A 20,994-nucleotide genomic window follows, 5' to 3' on the forward strand; every position below is an offset into this window, starting at 1 on the left:
ATTATGAATCACTACTTTTAATGGTTCCTGATAGGCGCTCAGCGTAACTACCAATTTTACAGTTAAGTCAGTAAAAAGCACCATATTATCTTAATATTGAGTGTGGTTAGGTTATCCTCTTGCTTACATGAGTATAACCCGAATATTGACGGCATTACATATCAAGAACAAATAAATGACTGCTGAAAAAAATAATTAAAACACTAGGTATACATAAAAATACAGTACAGTATAGTTTTTCATGAAAAAACATTGTATAATTGTTTGTGTTTGCTATATTGGTTCTTTTGCGTAAGTATCTGTAGGTATGCTGTCGATCAGAACTACTGCCGTGACAGGTTCTAATTTCAAAATCATTCGTCTGTAACCAAAACAAAAAAGTTTAGCATTATTTTGTTTCAAAATTTAATAAAAATATCACGTGACATAAAAAGCCAGCAGCAATTTGGCAGTTAGTCTACATTGTCAGCCAGCTGAACATGGCCAGTGCAGTTTGGGTTTTGGGAAAAAAGTTGTGGTTGTGACGTCATCCGCGATCTGTCGGACACCGGACAGGATCGAATAAATTACTTGCGGCATGTTCGGATTGTGGACAGGTGGGATTGCGGAGAAGCCTCGAGCTGTACCCAAATTGTTCCCCAAATATGTTCGGCATGCGCGCGTTGAATCATTCACCATTTTATTTTGCAGCTTAGGTTTTATTGTACGCAGGTATTCAAATTACTGACCCTTAAGTAAGGCCGTAAATTTTATCTTCCATACCATTACCGACTCTGCGTGTCTCAATTGACTCATTAGTCTTGAATGCATGCTATGTACAGTTAAACTTCAGCCGCATTAAAATTTATTGCTCATGCACTGCTCTGAATAAAATACTAAAATCAATTACCTACCGATAAAACTCCAAAAGCAACATTTTAAAATCCTTTAATTAAAGCAGCAGAGCGCGTTCAATGCCAAAAACAAAACATAAAATATGCGACATGCGGCATAACATAATTTTGTATAAATCGATGCGTGCATGAATCGGGCTGTGGAAATTGGTTTTCCGTGGCTTTTCCGCACTGTCGGATCGGCAGCATCCGCTTAATGCCGCGAACGAAGCGATACGAGAGATCCTTTTACCCAAACAGTTTATGAGGGGATCCCGCAACTCCCGTTGATGCTCTTGCATTACCGCAAACAAAACGAACCCATGAAAATGAGTTTTTGTTTCCCCCATTGTTTTAAACATGATGACTGAAGATGGAATGAAAAAGCTGAGCGTTTTTGTTAAAAGAACGTGGTATGATTACCCACAGCCAGATGTTAATAAGTGCTTAGTTTTGTGTTGTTTTAATAGTTGCTTATAACGTTGACAGAAACTACATTGGTATATACCTTGATTTGTTTTTCATAACAAGAAATATGAAATCAATTATTATGAGCATTTTTTTGCCGGTCACCGCTAGACATCCTTGAGTGTTCAGCTGGCCATACTTCAGACCATTCCATAGACTTGTAGATTGTCACAGTGTAATTAGTAAACACATGCTGGATATCGTGTTTCACAGCAGAACACGGTCCAGTAACCCGACGTGTCAATTAAGAATCGTCGCGCGTCGTCCGTTCATTTAGATTTATTCCAACTGGTAACTAAATTATTGTTAATCGAGGGCCTACTCGTTCGTTTGTGTTGATTTATATTGGGCGATATATCCATGTATGATTTGTTGATGTCATTAGGTATGTGCGGATATGGGGATTTATAGCCAGTGTGTAAGATCGCTAAGTGGTGTTAAGACCTAAATAGTTCGCAATGAGAAGCGCGTGTGTGCTTAATAAAGATGAATGGTGGAGCATTCCAAGTTATCAATAGGCATATGTAAGCTATGAGCATAATAATTAGCAGAATACATTCATGATTCATGGTGAAAATTAACGGGGCCCTTTGACTTCCTACTTCTGAAATATCTTTTCTGTTAAAGTTTAGTATCCCTTCAAAATACCTAATCCAGCTAGCTGTTCTCTTTACTTACAATAAGCTTACAATACAATACGCTTACAATAAGCTACCTACATGGGCCCAGCGTATTTTCGAAAAATTTAACACCTTTCTCTGTCCCTTTATAACCGAGTTGATACCCTCCTTTCTCCTTAACAACAACACTATAATTTAACATCAATATTTATATTCCTTTCATCAGTCCGTGGCAGTTTGACAGTGTGTATCATATGACGTTTTTTAATTGGGACCCAAAATCTTGATCGAAGTTGGACAGCTAATAAAGCAGAGTACGTCGTATGTCACGTTACAACACGTTCGGGACCTCTCGGCCTCACTCGGCTGAATTCGTGTCAATCTTCATCTAACCACACGCACTTGATTAAATTCGTTGGAACACTGTAAGAACAAATCTCTACTAAGAGTAATAATGTGAAGGTGTATTTTTATTTTTTCAAATACTTATTTAATTTAAATGATATTTTTATGGGTGCTGTTTGTCAGGACTCTGATGACACAAGTAATAAATGTGTAATGTAACATGTGTATTATCATCTTGTTTTGCCATAGGACATGCTACGAATCTAAACTTGTACTGTATCTATTCTTCATTTATAGAATTCACAAATACAGAATTCGTGGTGTATATCTCGAAATCCAAAAGCTTACTTCCAGATTCGGAGTAAACTATTTTCGGTTTGTAGGGAACGGAGATAAAATGGAAACCGTATTCCAGGTCTAATAATATCAGACACAAACTAGCTAGCTTGTTGAGAAAAGTCTAGAGTTTTCCATTAGTTTGCAATTTCCAGTAGCGAATTAAAACCTCGTGAAAAATATTGTGTTTCAATAGTGGCTTTGGAATCATAACAGAGATTATTATAAATGGAGCTGCGGTTAACGGTCGGCTTTCACGTCTAATCCATATCGTGATCAATTGCGTGTGTTATTTGCTAATTTATAATTTAACACAAATAGTGATGGCAATGGATCCATATAATTTGTTGGTATTCGTCGCGCGTGTCATTAACGGTTCATTACGATTTGCCGCCGGCTTAATTGGCTTACCGTTGCGTATCGTGCTTTGAATCAAAATCGTAATCAATTTCGGACCATCAAAGCGATGTCAGATGGACATTATGGCTTATCTCTAGTGTCTACAGTGTTTGTGTAATGTTAAATTAATATTGATGACACATTATTAGACTACTAAGAAGCTAAGTAACCAATCAACGGCGAGCGACTACTAAATAAATATAGATCAGACACGCGCCAGCCGGATGATATTAATTTTGCTAACTGAAACGAAGTTTGAATACAGTTTTCAAGGATTTTCTTTTGAAATTAGCTAGTTAATTGCTTTTATTATCTTAATGAAATTAAACAAATGTTTTTCATTAACTTTTATAGCAGCAGAAAGGAGCACATATGCTTTCACAAGCCCTTTTAAATATTCGAGTGTACTAAATTAATTAAAATGTGGTATCTACAAATACGTTCGCTCGTGTTTCCCGCCTCTCCCTTTTAGGCGCTTAATTGTTTCGAACACACCGAATTATTTTGATTTATAGCTTTGTGATTGCTGCAACTCGATTATATAGGGCCTTTGTTGCTCTCTAAATTGAATGAAATGAAAAATAAATTAAGTCCAGTTGTGAAGTGGAGCGCCCGCTAAGAAAAGATTCAGAACCATTGTGTAGGTTTGGCGACAATGGGACGAATAAAGAACGATATAAAGATGACGGGCAACTGCAAATTCGCAACATTAACACTGGATGTGCATTGTTAAAAATATCATAAAACGTAATTGGTATTCGCGGGCTCCATTTTGGTGAATTTATGTAATGGAGGGTCCGTGGTGTGCGAGCATAAATGTTGGTACATTAAAAGCTTTTTAATCTCGATAAATGAGTAGGTAAATAAATACAGCCGGTGCTTATTTCTCTTGCATACCTATTAGTCAGCATACAATGTACCTACATGGTGCAGTTTCTTGCAGTCATATCATGGCCGGTGTTTGCAACATCTCGGTTTACTAACGAGTCGATTTAGTTCGTACGAGCTACAGGAATCAAGTCAATTACTGTACGGCTACGTGCTCTGCAATACCTACTACCTTCCGCTGCGAAATTCTCGCAAGCTCCTCTACTAGGTTTCAAACTGAATAAGAAGTTTCAGATTACCTAACTAAACTCGCATTTATCAAAGTTACCGTGCTCATAATTAGAAAACACGTCATAATATTGAGCGAGGTGCTAATAAACTGTTATTAGTGCAATAAATTATTTGCAGCGTGTTGTGCAACACAATGTAGGGAAGAGCGCGTCTGTTATATTCTTGTAGCGTAGTGGTTAATTCAGGACTAGGAGAGGTGAGGTGACATGAGTCAGCGAACTGACTCACGCCAGACTATCTACGAACTGTTTGGTTATTCTGAAATATTGGATCGGTCTGATATCGTCGGGATGAGTCCCAGACAGCATGAGTAAGCGAACTATGTGGGTTTTTGTCGATCAATGAAATGTTTTATAAGTTTATGAGCTCCTGGTAATTGATTTCGGGAACATGGTGATGTGGGATGCAATTTTAGAGTACGTCGGTAATCCGATTATCTCGTTTGGCATAGCAGGTAGGTTACTCATTTTTTGGTACCTACTAGTATTGTGGTTCAATGAAAAATGATAAGTCCTTTCTAATTTTGATTATAATGAGACTCAAACAATTTTTATAAAATACTGAAAGTCAACAGCAAAGTTTTGACCACGAATGTTTAAATTAAGTTTAATATAAGATGTTAGTAAGTAATTAAGTATATTGAAGAAAATGCTCGAATGAAATTCATTTCTAAAGAGATATCATATAAGTTTGCTTTGATGCGGCTTTCTCAAGTCTAGCTACAGCAATATGTCTACGCCACAAGCCAAATCGAATATCTCATTTCAAAAACTATTTCATTTTACTAATCATCATATGCTTACAATAAATTTTGCCTTTCTTAGCATACATAATCATAACTTAATCGACATTAAAAACCACATTCACATTCATTAATCATCTATTAAATACTATGTAGAACATATGATATTTAAACGAACTAATCGTATTACTTACACAGTTCAGTAATAAATTTATATTACGCAATAAATCCGTCGCGTACGCATAGTCTGTATGAAGAAAGCGTCATTAAACGTGATAAATACAAATATACCACACATAAACCTAGTTTCTGACGGGAGTTGCATCGCCGACTCGCAAGTACCAGCGACGCTAATAAAGCTGAATTTATCATAAAAAGTTGCACGTTTAAGACTGAAACAGTCGTAAATAAGAAAATAAGACCACCTATTTATATTTGTGGCTGTAGTTCGCGCGAACCACTTTGATACTTGAAGATTTTATTGTTTTGCGGTTTGAATTTCACATGTAATGCAAAACAAGTTTAGTTGGTATTTACCCTATTCATATTAAGGAAATGGTATCAAACTCCGAACTAAATTCATAAAAAACTAATAAATACAATTTTACACAAAAAAATCGAAATGGTTTTTTGATTGTTTCTTACTTACAAAAGAAAATATCCGACGACTTATCTATTTAAATCTTATTTTGCTTCATTCAGTTTATAGAATGTTATTCTTCTAAATATAAATCTTCAGCTTAATATTATTATTGAAAAAACCTAGTATCAAGACAACATCATCGCAGTATACCAACGTAGGGCGGACGAAGAAGTAGTTGAGCACAACATTCATTGATGTGGGGCGGAGGCGGGCGTTAGTGGCGAGACCAAATCGTACGAAAATATATATAGCGTCTAATGCACCGGCATTTCCGCGACCCACCTGTGAGCCCTGTGGCTTCTGCAAGAATTGGGACACAGATACAAACAGTATTACAGCAATAGCAATTACTTATATGAATCGATTTATTTAGATAATTGTCCATCCTCGGGCAACCTGTAATTTACCGTCAGTGGGATGTTTGGAAACTGGAACGCATAAACAAGTGAATCTCCATATTTATTTAAAAGTTACTTTGGTTTATTGTGACAGTGCGAGGTATTAAAACTCTTTCGTAAATAGAGATTAAGCCACCACTAACTACATGTTTTTAATTTTAAAAAAATCTTTATTGGCATTGTTTTACCTTATTAAGAAATAATGCTTGATTAAGACTGTTTATGAAAATGTCTTAATTGATACAAACGTTCGCCTTTAAATATCGATAAAGACCACACACGCCCACATAAAATTAAAGAGAATTTTATTTATATCAATTCATTAGAAGTCAAGAAGCTGGTGATCAAAAAATAAAAAAATGTCACACAATTTATGATAATAACGAAGTCTTTATTCATAGGTTTTTTTCTGTATCCCAAATAGGATAAGTCACGCTTCCCTTTATCCCGAATACAAAAGATCTAAATACGTCGGTAGGTCAAGTGTTGGTTTCCCGGACGTGGGATCTCACTGGCCGACAACAAAAGCCAGTTTTTTTTAGTTGGATGTAACTTTGGTGACAGGTCGAGGGTGTAGAGAGTCAAGGAAAGGTGCGCAAGAGAATAGTCAATCGGGCACGTTTGTACCTACTAGTTAAGTTTGAAATCTCGGTTCATTGTATGCTGGACCGTGAGCCTTGCGAAATGTGATTGTATCCGACTGTACTGTCTAGACTGGCTGAATGAGTCCTTTCGTAGTTCTGATAGTATCTGATTTCTTTATTGCCTTGAAGTTGTCGTAACTTTATTGAACGATCAAAATGTTGATTGTACACACTCAATATTTCAAACTAGCGGATTCAATCACACATCACTAAAGCAATACTTGCGCGCCTGCCAAGCTTTTACTTTTATATCAACACCTCTAAATTATTTTGAGTATCAACAGATTTGTTTCTAATTTTCCTTTGTGTGACAACGGGACGTGCTTTTAGGCTATTCTCACTGTCCCTCTCTAACGGTCGAGAGCTTTCGTGTGTATCGCTTTCGGCTAAGCTGGGCCGGGCAACACCGGGTTAGTCACAAGCGCGCGCGCGTTCGGAACACGCGCGCGAGGGCACGCGCGTGCGCGATGTCACAACACTGTTTCGCGCGAAGGGTTCCCTCGCAAACGGCTAAATCTGTCCAGCACTTCGCAGACAGTTTGTTACGCTCCTATGATTATAAGACCAAGTGTTTGCTTTGAAACTTGTGTTTGGATTCCTGGGCAACATTAAATTACCATAATTTTTGTAAAAGGGTTGAGTAGAAACCCCTGGGCGCAGTTCGTAAAACAACACAAATATATTTTTGTTCTCATCTCCTTAATTCTTTCACGTACCGCTTTTAAGAAAGGTGTGCAAGACTTCTGGCCTTGGCCAAAACTTGCAAAGTTCAATTTCAGTACAAACATTCCGTATCGTCTCTCGTTTCGATAAATTGCAAATGTAGATTGTGAGTGCAGTAAGAAAGATTTATTGCATGGTCGTGTTTAAGCTTTTTGCTTCAGCAAATGGATTTTATCAAGAACACTCACTGCATTAAGGATTTACTAATGTACATCTCGAATTCTCAATATAGCGCCGTTCCCATTGATCGATTCATTCAACTGTGTCGGTAGCTATTGTTCATTGAGTTTCAACAACACTAACAAGTGGTTAATTAAAGCAAATTGTGTTATTTCTGTTGCATCACTTTCTAATTTAGTGGAGCTATTGTAAAGCTACACAGGAATAACTTTGATGTTCATTATACCTTTTAGTGATATAATCTCGATAATTAAAATAGGCTGTGTTATCAGACAAGTTATCATGATTGCTTATGCTATGCAAATCAACTTGCATTTTGTTAGTTAGTTGCAGTTAAATGAATAACTTCCCAATAAATTTGAGAAGGTAATTAATTTCAATGAAACAGAATGCCAGATTCAGGACCACTGAAAGTCACATTGAGCGAAGTGTGAAAATTGATCTATGGTATCAATTGAACCGGCTAACGAGTCCAATTAAGTACATGTTTAATGACAGTAGCTGTATCTCAACCAACGGATGGACATTAAAAACTCATTAACCATGAGGATAATGAAATAATGGTACTTATGTATTATCTACGTGACAATCTGCTTATTACTCCTTGTCTTCACTTAGGAACATCTTGAGAAGCCAGGAATGGAATATCTTTACCATACCGAAAACCTCTTCCGTCTTTCGTTTATAGAAATCTGATAACTCTAGTGTTTGTTTGGTGTCGGGTGTATGCCGAATAAACAGTAGTTTGACTTCTTATATTTACGAGAAACGAGACTATTTGTGGAACTGGATCGAATTTATGGGACATACATAATGAGGTTTAAATTTTCGGTTCGGACTTTGATCCTCGACACGTAAGTGATGTGGGTTCATCAACTAAACGTTTTTATTTTACTCCATATGTTTGTACAGAGCCAGATCTTATCCAACCGTATCCGCTTTGACCATAACTGTAGGCAATAAACCACACTTTATTTTAGGAAACATAATACCTTTTTTAGTTGCAACCGTATTTGGCAATGAAATACTGGTTAGATAATTAGATAATATAACTTTATTGTTTCGTGTTGTAGCATTGATCGCCGCACCTCTATCGTAACAATAGGAGTTTGTACTTGTTTCCTTTGAGACATTGTATAGCGAAATAATTAGCTAGTTTGCTCAATCACCCGTGAACGAAATCAGGAAAACATAAAAAATAATTATTCATGTATCCTACGCAATGACCCATGTGTTTACATCTGACATCGCTACTATTTATAAGATTCGACGAATTGCATGAAATCGAACTGAATGAGTTCATGAAGCCTCAATACTTTTATTTGCGAATCATTTATATTTAGATTGCTTATTTTAGACCAGCTGGCTTTGACTGATTTATGCATCTCGTGTTAGTCTCGTTTAAGTTTTCATTGAGGTTTATAAGGGGCCAGAAATAGATACGTACTGCAATATTTACGAATAAATATTTCAGTATGCTTAAGTCTAGATTAAGGATTTCAAAACGAAACATGCAGGAGATCCTCATTATACCAAGCATATCATGAAAGTCATTCTATTTGAAAATTAGTAGACACGTCTTCTAAGAAAAAAGTCCGTAAAAATTAAACAAAAATAATAAGTCTCGAAACCGGACGGACGGACGCCCGGATGTTTCAAAACGGTTCCTAATGACTGGAGAACTTCAAAAATATTTTTTCCGACTACTTCACTGTTCGTCAGTAATTTTCTCAGCTATCGTCGGTAAATGAAAACAAAAGCTATGACTCAGGCTTACGTTAGGCGTCTGTTACAACACCTACACTTTATTTAAATTAACGTAAAGAGCACACAAACTTTTGGCACACCATTAATATGTATATAGGTCAACGATACTGATTTATCTGTGTTTACATAAACTTGTAATTTTTGCAGAAGCTGATAAATATTTATAAAGCAATTCGCAATGATATCGTATTCACACCTATTCTATTTCGCACTTTATGACGTGTTTGATGTGGAACTGTATCAATGTCAGCAAATCTTTGATGGCGCCGACGGCCTATGTAATCTAATCTTGCATAGACAATAGACATTCATATCTGCGCGCACTAGAAAATAGATACAACGGAATTGCGAGCCGTGCCTTATTGTTTGTAAGTCGATATAAAGGCGAGTACACACTTGACGAGCATCGTCGTCGTAACAAATCGAATGCACTCGCCCACGTCACAATGGGGCAGAGACCGCACATCTGTGCCCCAAATACGAGCAAGGCCGATACATCGTTTTATCAAACACCGGATCCTATAACGGAACGATCCAAATTCGGAAACGATCGATGCCTTTTAGATGTCCGATTTCGCAAAACAATGGTGATACGGAACGATCTTTGGCTTGCCCACACATTAAGGACTGAACCATTCAAGGCATTCGTGTCCAGGTCTAAGTTAAGTTCAAATTAAACAAATGCGGATCTAGAGCAAGAATAGCTTGGTTCATGCCAAAATAGCCATAGCTTATTGCGGTAGTCCACAACTCTTTTAATGGACGTTGTCTCATATTGTTGGTTGGTGTAAACGTTCGTGTTTTATGATTATGTCACAGAAGTTCGTTGCTCCGGGCGCACCTTCCGCATGGTTATAAATACGGCAGCGTGTGTCGAACTTTTGACAAGCGTGTAAATAAACACGCGGATGGGATGCGGACGCTGGGCTGAGCTGCAGCGACGCCGCCCGCAGTGCTAACGTTTTCTTGCTTCAGGGTCGGATTGTGTGCTCAAATCTTGGAAAAGAATATGATAAATAAGTCGGTTAATATAAGAACTAAAGTTTGCTACTGCTTTTGAAATATAAACTTTTGCGGCCTTTTTATGTTGTATGTACCTACATGACTAAATTCAGGATATGGTCACCCAAGTACCAAACATTGATTACGGTATCCTTGAAACAATGCGTAAAGAATCGCATATTGTATTTGTACGGTTGCATTATCTGAATCCGTCCCTGTCCTTTTATGATCTTTACACGAGCTTACGCAAGTTTTAAACGATCTAAACGATACCATATTACATTGTAAAACATAAATAAGAGATATTTATTAACGGTAAAAGATGGCGTCAATGCTTCTTTAAGTTTTATACCCCTTTGTATCTCTCAGTTTTACAGCCTTTGAATGTTTATTATGCTTTATCATCGGCCTTTATGGTTCACAACTTATTTTACTACATCGGTAAATACCCAATTTCCATTGGAGATATCTTCTTTGAACTCACGTATTGTTATTCTGTCTTTTATCGTAATAGTACCTCTTCGTCACCGCGCTAATCATGGTAGGTTTGGCGATTTTCAAAGAGGTGTGAAAGATGAAGTGTATCCCATTTCCTCTGACGCTTTCCTTGATATTACTCGCTAATTGCGCGCAGCTGTTGTGTGTGTTCATTATAGACGCTAATTAACGACAGAATCTTGTTAGAAGAACAATACAATTTTCAATTAATTAAAACTGCATTTATTTTTTAGACAATAGACAGATTAATCTTAGCTATTTTGCACAAACCCACTCGAAAATTAATAGCATAAGCGATTGCATGACCTTTTCTGTAGCACGTAGGCAGATATCCGATCCGTGGGAGTACCAATCTTAGCTTCACAAATTACTAAATAGGGACAAACACCTGATTATGTATTAATAACTTCAATTTGAGCTCAATGTTCTTTATTGTGGCTTTATTGCCTGCTGAGAATATCATATCAATATGTTAATTCTTATAACTGTGATACACAAAAGTACCGACAGTTTCACCATTGAGTAAAGGCGTTTGAATGAGCAATAAATAATTTTATACTCGTAGTTGGCGTCAAAGTTTTTAACATATTTTTACAGTGGCGAAGACTGTTATTGTGCCCTTAATTCTTTACTGGTGATACAATAATCAGTAAGCAAATATAATACAATAAGCTAATTGCTCTTATAAAGGAGAATAGGCGAAATGTTTGGATGTTGGTTTACTTTCCCTCTAGTGAGTCATATATCATTTGAAAAGTCTTTTTGAGCTTATGAGCTTGGAGCTTATTTAAAAATTAACCTATCAATAGTTTTTGAGTTACTAGTGAATCCCTTCCCTACTTATCAGTTATATTTAATTCCTTATATACTCCTCTTATGTACTTCCTTATATACGGTATTATGTACTCCCCTTATATACTTCCTGTGTACTTCATTGTGTACTCACCTTATGTACTCCCCTTGTGTACTTCCTCCATTATGTACTCCCCATATATAATCCCATTATGTACACCCATTATGTACTTTCTTATACGGGGTGTGTCGTACCTAATCACATTATATTAAATACGTTAATATAGTGGTTAATATATTATGTGGTTACGTACGTGGTCAAATATAAAAAAAAAAATAAAAAATGACAAAGAAAGTATTAGTAATAAACACGTTCCTATATAGAGTTTAGAGCGCTGGCTTTCAACGTTATTTAAATTATAGTTACAGACAATCTTGTAGCATTTTGAATAATAGTTGTACCATGAGGCTGTAAAGTGCATAAAGACAAAAGTAATACATAAATAAATATTAACTAGGCCACCCACTGAATGGTTCTGTCATTGTTTCAAGCGTGTGTAGGGCTGCCATCTCGAATTTCGCCAAACCCGGACAAACATTTAAAAAACCCGGACATTTGGCGTAAATCGCATTTATTCTCCGGACGAGTGCGATTTTTTTTACACAAAACAAGACCTAATTTTTTATCCATTTACTTCTACCACATACTTAAATTCAATGAGGTGCTTCCTTACATGCAAAGCTTCCTCCGGACAATTCTTGAAGGCCGCCCGGACGGCCCCCGGACGGCCTCCAAGCTAGGACAAATCCGGGAAAACTCGGACGGAGGGCAGCCCTAAGCGTGTGCAACTCTGTATTATTTCGATGTAATTGTCGAGAGGCGCAGGCGCCTACACTAGTCGTATTACACAGAGTGGGGCTTCGCGGTAACATGTATTTAAACTCGAGTTGATCGACACTTCATTTGTCGATGATGCTTATCGTTAAATCGAACGTGTATCTTGTATCTCTAGTTGAAGGCTTCTAATGATTTGCATATTTTTTTCGTTGCTGAATAAAATAATGATTGAACCTCTATTTTAGAGGTCTGCTTTTTGATTTAGTGGTTCTATTTTCATCATTCCACGTGGGATTTCATATTACAGTCCAGGGTCTGATATTGAGCCCAATCGTTGGCAAAGGCTTGAGCCCAATTTTTTTACGTAGAACTAGGTAAATGCAGGTGAACTGTCTATGACGACACAAATCTGCTCTTTAACTCTGAGTATAACAGCCATGACGTTATGAAGTGTTAGTAGAAAATCTAGAAGATCTTGTTGCTAGCTTCTTAGAAATATAATAATCAGTGTGTCAATGGTCTATTATTTCGTAGTATTAAGAGTCAACGGGCTGTTCCAGTACTAGTGGGCAATGGGCCAACATTGTATAACTAATCCTGGACCATTGTAATGGGCAGGCTTAACGCGATAGTTATTAGTGCTACGTGAAGAAAGCTCTTGGCGTGGACGCAGCGGTTTCGAATGATGTCAGTTACCCTACTTTTCATTACAGCAAGTGTATGTACCACTTTAACGAGAGAGGTAATTTTATTCAAAGGAAAGGCAGAGGTTTAGCATCAGTGTTAATTATTATACCAAACTATAGTATTATATTTACATAAATCAAGTCAGAGAAAACACTGAGATACACCACACCTACAATGACGATATAGATCTGAGATGTGAAAATGTTTATAGTTGTTAATATTATTCATCGTGTTATCTCTCTCAGCTATTGTTATATTACAGCTAAAAGCCTCTCACATCTTAATCCTACTCATAATCCGGTTATAATATGAACAGCGAGGAAAATTATTCAGCGGTTTTCCACTACTCCGTGCCAGAATACTCTCTATATCCCAAACACGTCAGTCTAATTTCTTCATTGTCGATACAAAGCTTATTTGTAGAGTAATAAATATTACAGTGCCTTTGTTTACAAAGTGAAGAGATTTATAGGTGAAAATACGTTTTCTAATTTCTGTTGAGCCTGATGAGAGTGGAGAGAAATTTGTGTTGAGACGTTGAGTAATAGGTATTTTGGTTCTAGTAAGTAGTATTTGAGCGTTCGAGCGCTGACCTAGTGTAGTCGGCGCACATAGGGGTATTTTGCATTTCTAGCCGGGCGAAACTAGAAAAACAAACTTCACTTTGAAAAATTTTATGCTTGTTAGAAAGCCAGGTAACTACTGAACAAAATCCGACCATTTTCAGGTTCCTACTCCCACGTCATCCAGCCACAAATCTCTCGGAACTTGATCATTGTGACATGCACTCGCGTCAGTTTCTGACTACATTAAAAACGTATCGTGTTTGAAACCTCAGAACTTTTTTATTGTGAGCTATTTAACCAAAACTACTATGGATTATCATAATACAGATAAGAACAGTTTTATTTGTTAGGATTTAATAATGTTCACGTGTATTTTTTAAGGTTCAAAATCAATTCTTAAAGTTCAAAATGTTTGAACCGTTTTTTAATGAATTGTACTTTCCACGGTGAATATAGTTATCTTCCGAGTGCTTCCGGCTAATGATTTCTGTTGTAACGTATTACAAACACTGTCAGATGATAGATATTACACACATTAGGTGCTACTTTTTGCTACTTTTGACAGAACTTAGATGTTACTGCTGGTGTAAACTAAAAGCAATTAACCATTATTTTCAAGCAAATTATTAAATGTTTTCTTTTTAATACGCTTATTTATTGTTTTAGGCATACCAGGGAGCTCTAACTACAAACATTTAAGTAGAGAATACCTGTTCAATATGATTTTTATCTAATTTGTTAGTCAATAAAACCTTCTCCAAATCATGAATATTCCTTTATTTTATCATTGTATCAGCCCATAATACTTACTTTTGAATTAAGGCCTTCTCAATGGTTTTCTGTAAATATTAGTAAGTCCTATCTACTTTACAGCAAAAAAACCCGTACTAATAGTTTCGCCCGGCTAAAAATGCAAAATACCCCTATGTGCGGCGCGTAGAATCGAGCGTGGGCGACACGGCGCCGTCCGCAGAGTAAATATTCCCAGAACTTTATCGCAGTGCCGCGTAGTATCCATTCATTCATGAACCATAACTCACTAAGCAACCGCGACTGTGTCCAGTTTACAAAAGTATGAGAAAAGCAGCCTGGTCAAAGGAGATTTGCATACATGACTTTAGCATCCTTTAACGGCATGGAAAGGAGACATACAACCTAGATGACAATTTAATATTTCATGGAGAAGCCTTCCTTTAGGACCACATTACTGACGTTCGTCATTCGTTTAGAACTGTTGCCCAGAAATCTCAAAACACACTTCACTATCACCATTTTCACCAAAATACTGCATTCCAGTTATAAAAATCACAAGTTTTAAAACCAAATAAAATGTGCAAGTGGACGAAAAACTTCTTCTATAAACTGTTTATTATAAAAATAAAGTTTTGACATCATGATACCGACGTGTATAAGAGCTCCTCGGTCTATCCAGGGCTCTACCGATGACGTCACGCGGCAGACCCGGTCTATTGTGCAGGTAACTATGTAGATCTAGACTTAATCAACTAATGACTAATTAGCTGGAAGCCAGTGTGTCTTAACGTAACTATTAACACTGATTTATGAGCTTGCACTAGATTTATGGATGAGATAGTTCAATGAACTTGCGTGGTGAGGTGTTATGTGTTAGATTAGGTACTGTGATTAAATACTATGTAATGTCTTTACAATCTAAGGGATTTTTGTCTTTTATAAATCTCATCTTATTGAATTTAATTCTCATTAATAATTTCTCATTAATATTCTTCTTGGGTTATTCATCATTCTTACATACTGAGTTCTGTCATTATATCTTGCAGCATTGTTTACGTAAATAAATAAGTATTAAGATGTACAATTTGCTCTTTTAGGAAATAATAGAATAGTCATTTATTTCTACGTTACGTATTGGGTACATGGAAATCTCTATTTAAAAAAACTGTTTCCAATACATTACTTCTACAAATACATATACTTAGGTAGTTATTATGTTGAATATCGTGAGAACGCTAGCATTACGTTTAACTCGCTAATTAAATAACAAAGCGCTTATTATACTAACAGCCAGTATTTACTGAATAACTCCTAAGAAACTGTGCTCGATCCTGACCTCGTTTCGTTCTTTTGTCTAACAGTGAAGGATGCCTTTAAACCATCATCGTTATAAAAGAAAGTAACCCGCTGATAGGATTTTCAATGAAAAATACGCGACGTCACGCGACCTGATAAATAATTTCCATTTCTTATAACAACCTTTATTTTGATGCAAGAAAAATTGTGGTCGGTTTTCAATCTTCAGATTCATTCAAAAATCATGTGTGTGTGTGTGTGTGTGTGTGTGTGTCCTCCTAGCCGATTATCGGCTACGGCGGCTGTTCTCATGTAAGGAGATTAGCCAATTACGCAGGACATATTATAGTGCACGAGCATTTGCGCAGACACAGGTGCACTCACTATTCCTTAACTCTCATAGCCCGATGGGACGGTAATCCGACACGACCGGAGAGAGATCAGGCGCAGGACCGACATTTACGTGCTCTCCGATGCACGGGTGTATCAATCACCAGCTTCCAGGCTCCGGGCTGCTTTGTGAAAGTCTTCTAAAACCCACAAAGCGATTTCGGCCCGACTCGGGAATCGAACCCGAGACCTCGTGCTCAGCAGCCGCACTTGCGACAGCTAGACCAACGAGGCAGTTAAAAAAATCATGTATGTTAGAAAAATCATGTAGTATATATACAGCATTAATGTTTTCAGACAGCCACAATAAAATGCGTTTCAGATAATTCTAAAAGACAAATAAATCTATCCATCGTCTGATACTTCTACAAATGTGAAAGAACGTCTCACTCATTTTTCAATCCCATCCCACGCAAGTCGTCTTCCCATCACTCACAGTTCATTTGTCTCCCAGTTTCGAAATTCAAACAGTGTTGTTTATAAAAATGATAACTTCAAAGCAGATCATAGTGCTGCGACGCACCTCTCGGTCGCACCCCAGCCGCGATATTAAAAGCCACGCGACCTCGTTTCGCTTCCGTACTAAACGCTTTTAAGCTCACACCGAGGAACCATCGATAGTTATGTCGATAAAATGTTATGTGCCGCGTATACGGCTACAACCCTATTTATGTTAGGTTCTATGTTTACGTCAAAGATGCCAGAAATGGGTCATTAATTCAGACATAGGGAAAGTAGATTGGCACGCTCAAAAGTTTTTCACGTCTCGTATTGATCTGTGTACTATCATTAATTAGATTCATTTACTGGAATCAAAAAAAATAAAAAACGAAAAAAGTTTTTTTGTAGGTAGGTTGTTTGAAGGTATGAATTTTAAACTCAAAAGTTATGATCATCTTGTCCCTGTCTAGAATGGGAGCATTGCCGCGATCCAACTTAGGTAACCTAAAGTGCGCCTTTCCATTTCCTTACGCGGTGAGAGCTCAGAGCTACATTTTCACTGAACCCGTTAAGGATAAGGGGATTGATACCAAGTAAGTGCAAGAAAGGTGTTATTTCAACATGAACATTACGACTGTTGCTGAAGAATTTAGATAGAAATGCAAAATTCACTCTCGGTGTAGTAAAGGCGAGAGTCTACAGATAAGGTATAGGTAAACGTTGAGATCATAACTGGGCGTTCCCAGAGGGATAAACCCAGTGACACATTGTCTACTTAGAAACTAAATGATCTGGAATCAGGATATCTGATCCTCATTATAGTCCATTTGGATGACTGAGGGCCACGTTTTTAAATCAAGACCTCATTATAGTCATATGTAGGACTATTTGGATGACTGGGCCACGTTTTGTTTAAAAAAACTATGATAGGTTAACAAACCAGCCGAGTCGGTAAGATAAAGTGAACTCATTTGTCAAAAGCAATAAGATTAATGTGAAAATTATAAGAACAGTAGAAGTGGTGTTAAAATGTTAACTTTTAAATTGTAAACGGATGAAAAAATATAGTGTCTCGGTTTTTTTCTGATAGCCCATTATTCATTCAAATTTGTATGTTTGTGAAGTATCAAACAGAGCTATCTGTATTTAAATCTCTATAGAGTTCGTTGGATCTACATGACACTCAATTGACCCTCGGACACGGGTCAAAAATATGCAAACGACTCCATCCACCATCATTAATTCTTAGCCTCAATTAATTCGTATTGGTTCAATTGAGAGAATATTTTGATTGTAAGTATTAATTTCTTGGTAATATATCATTGGTAATAAAACAACCACGCCCAATTATGTACAAGTAATAAGTCAGTGGTTACGCCTTATCGAATAAATTCTACGTTTTTACGAGGTACTTTAATTTTGTTTGTTAACTGTTTATTAAGATACTTGCAGAATAATACAAGAGAGATATGATGAATCAATTTATCGCGAAGTTATAAATAATCAACTTATTATATGTATCTATTTACAGTATAAAACAAATCGAAGAGCCTCAAACTAAAGAAGAGGATTGATTAGACTTTTCTAGCTGGTACATTGTTTGCTTTAGTCGCTGAAAATTACAACATTAAAGCTTTTTCTTATTGGAAGACAAAAATGACCTTTCTTATGTGCAGATCCGCATTCTTGCTCGATATTGCATGCTAGAGATGGTCAGAGCATGTCATAAGTAAAAGCAAAATGAGATATCACAGAATCGTGACGATAGTAAGAAGTTAAGAACGTTTGTGTATTGCGTACTTTCTAAGAGTTCCTCTAGTAGATACGGTTACATACTGCCATTAGAATAATGGCTATTCCGTGAAACTAACGTGACTTCCATCAATGCCAAAATCATCAGTTTCAAGGAATGATTAATCATCTCGGTTCATCAAACAGTGTTTATTGGCCGTAAAGTCTAAGTTTACGAGAGTTGCAGGCCAACGTTCATGGAGGCTGAGTCAAAAATTAATTCAGCGTTGCAGGTTTTACGAAAACAATCGGTGCGGGCGTCAGGGTGCGCGGGGAATTCACGATACACAATGAATGGGAACGAATTTGATTTGTTTATTTTGGTCCGGCTCCCGGTTTAGGGACGACCGGCCTTACGGAGCGCATTGTGAACGTAAATTACGTTTGTTCAACGCAAATAAAGTTTCACTGTGTATTATGATAGCTTGCACGCGTGAAAGGATTCATTACAGCGTATAACGCCAAATGTTACTGTTTGTTTTCTAGGATTCTGCACCTGTTTTAAAAAAACATATTGGTTGTTCAATTGTGTAATAAAAGTGGTGAATGGGATAAATAGGTAGTTTTTTACTTAAAATAGAATTAGAAGTAAAGTTTTATACGATGCTGAAGCTCCGAGCCGCAGCTGTTTGAGAGCTTTAAGCAATAAAGCGATATGAGAACAAGCGCTCGCGTTCCGCTGGACACTGGCGAACTATTTAAGACTGCACTATCCTATTGTTTAGAGTTTACATTGTTAAGCTAAAAGAAAATAGCGAAATAGCAGTTTAATGTGAACATTGAACTATCTCACTACAACATGGTTATGAGAATTTAAAACACTGAAATGATAGCCAATGTGATTTGTTTTGATTGTATTTGTCATGAATTCATATTTCATTACTTTGTCTCATTCCCCAAATTTACGACTGCTATTAAAATCTTTCGATAATTACTATCACAGTGTCTGTTGGTTCACCGCCCTATGTCAATGGAACAGAACTTGAACTCTCGACCTTACAAGCAGTTAACACCATCGCTGTGTCAATTAATTGAAATTTATTTTTATTTTCTTTTCATTGTACTTCACTCAGACACAATTCAAAGACCGAAAATGTTTCAGAAGCAAAAATAAACAATAACAGTTCTCGTAATAAATATTTCTTAGACATTTCTTTAGAAGCGTGTCGGCAACGCAAAGAAAACCATGTCTGTATGACAGGACGGATACAAGTTATTCCCGATATAGCATCTACACGACGATAAAAGTGTCTGGTCAGCTAGATTTATTACAATCGAAAGCTATTCGGGCTGATTTGAATAAACAGCCGTGTGATAAGACGGATTGAGTCGACCAACTGCACTTATCTGAACACCTTCCAGTATAAATATCTTGTCATGATTATTCTATTAACGTGTACGATTAACAGATAAGATCGAGGAATATTGATTTATGATAATGGCTTTTTAGTATTGGAAGCTATCTGCCATCGGGACACAACCATGTTTTCATTGTACGGACACGTATTGTCACTTGGCTGACTGTGTCGGCCTTGCTCTGTGCGTAAAGTTAAACGCACTTTGTATATAGAGCGTTGCTTCGCTAACATTGACTGTGTAAACTTCGTGTCAGGAAAATCTATTCGCAAAGCAATAATGAGCCGATTACGCATTTTCGCATCAAGGCGCCGGAAGATAGAATTACGTGTGTAATCAAATTACCGTGGGATGTCGTTTGTAGTCAGCGCAAGTATAAATTTGCCGTTTCATTTTCCTTAAATATAAATGTTTCTTTTTTTATTTTCGATAAAGATCGGAACCCCTGACATCGTGTGACCCAGCTCGATTTCTCTGACGACTCCATAAACGGCTTCGATGTAAACGCACATGATTGACATTATTGACGAATGGGTCGTATTTAAATATAATGGACGTATTAAGATTTAAGTGCACATATATTTCTGATTCGAGTTCTAATCGAGAAAGCATTAACAGTCATTAAAGAGACCACCCTTGAAAACCATTAGAGTGTGAGATGAGTGTGGAACATCTCACGTAGGTATTACTTATCCAGTAGTTGAGGCCGCGCGACCCCGAGCCGGCGACGCCGAGGCGCGTCCGCGCCACTTGTCCCCATTCTCCTGCAAATTGACTCGAATATGACTAAATCCTTTTAAGAATTCATAGCGCCGAGCATAACACTCACTTATTAACTTATGTATGACCTCATGCCGTTAACACGAGCACAATAGTTTTTTTCTGAACTGTTCCTACAAACAGTATTGCTTCTCCAAAAGCTGTCATAAAAGTTTCAGTAATGTTGTGTAAAATTCATATGGGTGATTCAGGATTTACAGTGTATTCTCTGAGATCGAAATACGTCGCTCCCAACAGACACTGTGCGTGGTGAGTGTGAAATTGTCGTTAAAATTTTAGTGGCAGTTTCGCATCTCAAGGCTTGTAAAACCTTATCTAAGTGTCTTTGTTAGTCATCGTTTACCCGTTGTTTACCTGGTGTTAGCCAAACGAACTTTAATCCATGCTATATATTTTATCTCCTGATTTGTTTTTGATGTCTTTTTTTTAATTTACAGCATAAAAGAAGCAGAACAAAGTGTTTTTATGTCCACAAAATGTTGATAGCTACCTAATTTTATAAGACACAAAAACTTAATTTGATTACCGGTAATGATACATGCAGCGCA

The 20,994-nt window shown here is 37.0% G+C and overlaps 1 protein-coding gene across 12 annotated transcripts in view; it reads left to right on the forward strand.

The window, feature by feature from the left end:
• Positions 1-20,994, forward strand: part of Sick (sickie) — a 185,294-nt gene that overhangs the window by 65,090 nt on the left and 99,210 nt on the right. For 2 of the 12 annotated variants that reach the window (XM_064034574.1, XM_064034575.1), the window contains exon 1: positions 15,018-15,116. The exons of the other annotated variants lie outside the window; for them this stretch is intronic. In XM_064034574.1, coding sequence (XP_063890644.1) covers positions 15,033-15,116 — 84 coding nt within the window. In that variant the 5' untranslated portion in view covers positions 15,018-15,032. Of the gene's footprint in view, positions 1-15,017; positions 15,117-20,994 lie in introns of those variants that run through there. 12 annotated transcript variants of the gene reach the window in all.

This window comes from Helicoverpa armigera, chromosome 5 (genome assembly GCF_030705265.1).
Source record: "Helicoverpa armigera isolate CAAS_96S chromosome 5, ASM3070526v1, whole genome shotgun sequence".
Lineage (NCBI taxonomy): Eukaryota > Metazoa > Arthropoda > Insecta > Lepidoptera > Noctuidae > Helicoverpa > Helicoverpa armigera.